Source organism: Siniperca chuatsi, linkage group LG13, assembly GCF_020085105.1.
Source record: "Siniperca chuatsi isolate FFG_IHB_CAS linkage group LG13, ASM2008510v1, whole genome shotgun sequence".
In the NCBI taxonomy this organism is placed as follows: domain Eukaryota; kingdom Metazoa; phylum Chordata; class Actinopteri; order Centrarchiformes; family Sinipercidae; genus Siniperca; species Siniperca chuatsi.
In genome coordinates, this window is record NC_058054.1 from 6025896 (window position 1) to 6031895 (window position 6000).

General features: G+C 37.7%; 1 protein-coding gene across 2 annotated transcripts in view; it reads left to right on the forward strand.

The window, feature by feature from the left end:
• Window positions 1–5589, forward strand: part of LOC122887152 (contactin-associated protein-like 4) — a 95964-nt gene extending 90375 nt beyond the window's left edge. The window contains exons 23-24 of one of the 2 annotated variants that reach the window (XM_044220099.1): window positions 1728–1799; window positions 2640–5589. In XM_044220099.1, the coding sequence (XP_044076034.1) occupies window positions 1728–1799; window positions 2640–2836 (269 nt within the window). In that variant the 3' untranslated portion in view covers window positions 2837–5589. The remainder of the gene's footprint in view (window positions 1–1727; window positions 1800–2639) is intronic. The other variant, XM_044220100.1, reaches the window with a different exon arrangement.
• The last annotated feature ends 411 nt before the right edge of the window (window positions 5590–6000 follow it).

Sequence of the window (6000 nt, forward strand, 5' to 3'; positions counted from 1 at the left end):
GGAAGGGGTTGGGTAGGTCTAATATCAAACTTGATATGATGGTGAGGATACTAATTAGGCTTAAGTTTCTGTTGGAAGTTTTGTCAAACAAGAGAAAAGAGCATGATATATCAAAAATGAGGTCCAATGTGTTTTGACTATTTATTTGTAGCCTAGAAACTTCTAATAGCTGTGGTCCTGCAAATTTAGTTACAAAACAAGGTAAAGCTCCATTGTTGTCTTATTGTCCAAAGACTGTTAAAAACAGTGTTGCACTGGGTGACATGTTCCTTCATTACCATGAAAACACACACACACACGTTTATTTTGAGTCAGTCCCACATACAGTCCTGCTGCCAGAAATACTCATTAGAGCACCAAAAGTTTAATAATCCGCAGCTGAAAATAGTCCCAACACATTTTTAAAACTATAGTTCCCAGCTGTTTTAGAAAAAGAATGAGCCTGTATTTGTGAGCATGTTTTCAAGATTCACTTCTTCAATATAAACGAATGAGCTTGGGGCGTGGGGGAGTGCCACAGATAGAGTAGGGAAGTCAGAAAGTATTGAGAGATGGATTAATACATTGTTTGTCTTTTCATGGGATTTGTTGACAATAACAGAAATATAGAAAATCGTCAGCTTTATCCTGTAGGTACTAAAGAAGAAGCCACAGTCAGTGCAGCTAACAGTGACAACAATGGTGCAGTGTTGTATGCCAGATTGGGAGTCATTAAAGCATCTTTGGTTAACTTGTCAAGCCTGAAGCCATTATTATGTAGCATGACAAGTTACACTGCTACGCTCATTCAGACTTGCTATGGTATTTGCTTCTGCTAACACTTTGTTTAACGACAGTATAGCGGTTAGTTTGTAAAATGAGCAACGACACAAAGTGTCATCTGCAATTGGTCGGGAGCTAACAACACCGCTTTTATAGTTGTTATGGAAACCACAATAACTAAAAATGATAAAGCAAGAATATATCTCATTCAACAGATGTTAAAATTCACTGTAGTTAATGGTTCTACAATACTTTCCAAAATATAAAAGACATTTTTGATGACATTGCTCAATTATAACTGATAGCATTACATTAGAAGTTGGTTAACTCATATATTCCAACTCTGTTTCTGTCTATAGATTAAACCCCAAAGCAGATAAAGAGTAGAGTAGCATGCATCTCCTGTTGTCTTTCCATTTCTGTGTATCAAAATTGCATGAAAGCTGCTTTCCCAGCTCATAAAAGGGGCTTATTAATCACATATGGTATCCTCCTTGTTTTTTTTTAGATTAATGACAGTGTGATCAGTGCTTTAATTAATTTGGACCACAGAGGGGGAAGTTTCTTTTGGGATTTCCTTCCTCTGGGCTTGTTCTAATGCAGTTTGTGATGCTTTATTAGAGTCATTTGGAGAGCTGATGTAGTATTCCCTGTCTACTCTGAATGATGATGTTCTGATCTTGTCTCTGGATTTTTCTTCTGATCTTGTCTCTGGATTTTTCTTCTGTCTCTCTCTTTCTGATCCATTTTTTTGTCATTAATTTCCCATCATTCCCTCCACCATTTCATCTAATTTCACTTCTTATTTTCTTGTCTGTTCACTCTCCTTTATATCATTTCTGCATTTCTTTTTTTACTCTTCAATATCTTCTCTTCTGTTTCTTGGTACCCTTTGTTTTTTATTATCTTTCCCCTCTGTTTTCCTCCTCTCCTTCACAACTATTCTCTCTCTTTCTCTGCTGTAGACCAGTCTGGTTCAATGGGTTCAGGTCAACCTTTAGTCAATGCCATCAGGAGTGACTCAGCTCTGATTGGAGGTACTGGACCTTTTCACCGTATTTCACTGTACTGGAACCTGTCTCACCTTGTTTCACTTGAATAACACCAGGATCTTTGGTTTTTGGCACATAGCAACAATCGTTGTCAAGTCAAACATACTGATTTTCATGTTAATATTTAATGTATTTGTTTGGTGCATTTTTAACAAAGTGACAAAGTTTAAAGGTTACACATCAGGTTTGCTGGGATGAACAAAGTTGTGTTGCCAGATGTTCTCCAAGAAAGAGTAAAGTGATGTACCAGGCAAGAGTCCATTTAAAACTAATTTAAAACTTTGTTGCTCTGCCAGCACAGATTGATTCAAAGTGAAGACTGAAAAGGTTCAATCTATAATCGTGTAGATAGAAAAGGTGAAACAGAGAAAAGTCATTTAAACCTGTCCATTAAACTGCCCTGACTCCGTCTCAGTGCACAAAGCGCAGCTCACCTAATTAAACCTATGCAGGAATGACTTGCTGATGGGAAAACTTTTTTGCTGTTATCTTAAAAAGCATTGTCTTTTTATAATGTAATGTAGTATGAAAATTGATTTCAGATGTATTTTGGAATTCCAATTAAATGAAACCCGCCGTCATATTCCCAAAAGTGCTCAACCTAACAGCCCAATAGCTTCAAAAGATTTCAAATTATGTTTAAACTTGAAAGTTAGATTAGCAAGATAATCAACACATTAGGAAATTAAATGGCAGTACAATGGGAGAAAAATAGGCATATGTTTTGTTCTGATTTTGGAGTAGTTCCTTTAAGTCTTTGAAGCACTCATGCATATTGAAATTTGAAAAGACAATTATCTAATATCTCAGCCTTTTACCTTGCAGGTGTCATAGCAGTGGTGATCTTTGTGGTTGTGACTGGCCTGGCGATAACTGCCAGATTCCTCTACCGGAGAAAAGAGACATATCGAAACCAGGAAGTGAAGGGAGTCAAACAGGAGGACAACCCAGATTTCCTTTACAACAACCAGGCTGACTCCCAGAATGTCTCCGGTGAAAACCCAAAGGAGTATTTCATTTAACTGATGACCTGATGAACTGGTGGTTTTTGGAATAGATGTTGCTCCAGCCCTCCTACCACGCCTCAGGACTTTACACTGCACTCAGAGCCACTCAGACACTTTACTGGAAGAAGTGGCTCCGCAGCATGTCGAGGCAAAAAAAGAACAATTTGCACAGTGTTGTCTTTCTGTTGCTTTACAGTAAATTGTGAATATGCTGATACAACAGGCAACAGTGTTGGACTTATGAGGTGTGATATCCTTGTTTCAACTGTAAATATTCAAAAATGTAAATGTTGAATTATTGTCTTTGTAAAAATCTCTGGCTAACGTCACTTTGTCATATTGAAATGTTGTAAATGATGGAGGTATGAGTATTTTTATTGTGTATGGGTAGGGAAAATGTCAAGCTACACCCTATTGTGTTTGGATTTCTCTTGGAGAAAGATGGTGCTTATATTTAGAGACAGGAGAGAACTTGAAATTGGCAGGACGTTGTTTTATTGTATATCCCCTTGAAGTTCGTTCAGTCATCATACCTTTGGTTCTGATCATATGGTTTCGCCGCCTTTTACAAGGTACCATGTATCAAATGAAAATGTGAAAAATACGTGACAATGTGAAAGGAGTCACTTGTAGTGATGAACCTACAGAGAATTATCCGCAGCTTCTCTCGGCTTTACAGAGATTTATACTTTACTGTTTTGGTTCATTCATAGCATAATTTTTGTGGGTGCAGCCAACAGCTTTTTTTTTTTTTTTTTTGGAAAAAAGCTCAAATAACGCACTCTACACTCCTACTCAGCACCAAACGGCAGACAGTTAGAGACTAGCTGGTCAAAAGCTGTCATTTAGCAGCTGAAGAGCTAAACAAAAAAACAGAGCGAATATTGAACTTACATTCGCAGAAACGCAACTACAAATTAAATGTAAGTAACTGTTTGCTAACAAGCTTGCTGTATCAACTTATATGTCAAAATATGATGTATGTCAATGTTGTTTACAGGTTGTTTGCTGCGCCCAAGTGGCCATAAAAATCAGTCATTCCAGGTTTAAGATTTAAATCATGGTTGATTTGGCAACACTGGTTTATCTAAAGCATATCAAAGAGGCATCTCTTATGTAATGTAGCCTGAGAAATTCTTTTTGAAAATTTTCATACGAAGAAGTCAAGCTGTTTCTCCCACAGAAACTCTTGATTTCTTTCCTTCCCACGGTTCAAACGATTCAAACAACTTTGTTCTGGTAAAACTAGGTTCCTAGTCTGTAGTCTGGATTCATTTATAAGAACTTTTGTATGTGAACGATTTTGTTTGTTGCAGTGAAGGTTTGAGATATCTGACACAGGCATTCAATTTATTCTTTCCCCTTCTTTCTTTTCTGAACATGGTGGCATTGGCAGGAAACTGAGTCACATCCATGATCATTTCTAGACTTCTATCACATGGGTGGTTCCCTCAAAAGCCTTTACTGTACATCCAGTTCATTTTCCTTTTTCTTTCTACCCCCACTTAAACGTTTTCTCCTCCCTGCTGCACGCCGCCTGCTGGGAACTTCCTCTCCCAGCTCTCTAAATGTCTCTGAACAGTAAAGCTTTTAACTTTGACAGCAGCATAGACTCTACAACACTGTGGCTGTTTGTCACCTTGTTCACTGCACGCAGAGACAGTTAATGTGTTTTTGAAATGCTAATCTGCTTCTGTCTGACAGGTGGATTGGGACTTGAGCAGAGTGATGATCAGAATGAGACAGAAAGATAATCCGAGAGGCTGAGTCAAGCAGACATGGATGTAATGAAAACACCAATTCTGATAAACACTGAAAATGAAGAAAATCCCCCCATGTGTTAATTCAGCTCATGTGTAAAGAGTGCTGCTGATAGAGGGAGGATGAGAAGCAGAAAGAGGATCGACAGCAGCTGTTTATCAAACACACACCACCCTCTCTCTCTCCGAGACCCCAAAGCACAGATGGGATTTTAATGACAAAAGTTGTTAAAACTTCAAAGTGCTTCTTTAAACTTAATCTCATTGTATCTATTTTAATCACCCCACAACCACAAGTGAACAGCTGATGGCAGGTATTGTTTTCTGCTGTGTTTCTGTCTCTGGTGTCTCTGCTGCAGCAGCCGCTCATACATAACTCGAAAACTGAGTAGTAACCATGCCTACACATATACCAGTGCAGTTGGGTCAGCACATTTCTGCCCTACAAAAGGATACAGTAGTGAATAACAAAAAAAACATTGTTTAAAAGCATGTAATGTTTGTTATAAAGTTGAGTCATGTTGTTTCACTTTTGAAAAACACAAAGAAATGTTATTGCTTCACCTTTGTAGGGAAGAGTACAAAAATGTGTCTCAATTGAAAAGCTCTTACCGTGACACTAAACAGAAAGAAAGAAAGAGGAAAATTTGGCAGCCAGAAAACAGACCTTTAGTTGTGAATTTTCAGGCTCAGTCCAGTGTTACTGTGAAACAGTTGCATATTTGAACCTGCGTATGTGCACCTGTACACCTGAAAGCATTTTTGCAATCAGGTTTTGCTGATAGTGGTTTGGTCTCTTTTGTGGCAAGGTTTGTAGTTAAGCTGAATAGCTCTCAGTGTAACTATACTAATGTAATGATACTTAGTATTGGTGATGAACAGTGATGTCAGTGAGTTTGAGTGACATGCCAAAAAAAAAAAAAAAAACCCAGAAGGTTTTAACCATATCCTGGTTGTTTGGTTACAGACAAAATCCTGTTTGATGAAAATAAAATGTTTTTTCAGAGACTGAGTTTGAATTGGATTCTAACCCCAAAGTATACATGTAGATATATAAATATTTGATATTAATTACTCCATGCAGTCAAACAGCAAAAACAACTCAAAAACTCCCAATACATTTTCCCTATCCATAGAAGAGCATGTAATTTACTGAACAATCAGAAATCTGGCAGATGTAGTAAGACATTCAGGTTTTGTTGGTGAACAAAATCTAATTTGTTTTGAAATGAAAAATCATTGAGCTTTTGTTTCTCTATTACATGAAGCTGACACACAGCAAGAATGTACCCCTCAACTGCGAGTATGATTCAGTCAGTTTAGTGTTGGCGCATGACATTTCTGAAAGACTGTCTTTCTGCAGACATGAGATCTCTCTCTTTTACTCTGCTGTCAGCCAATCAGCTTGAATATACCAGA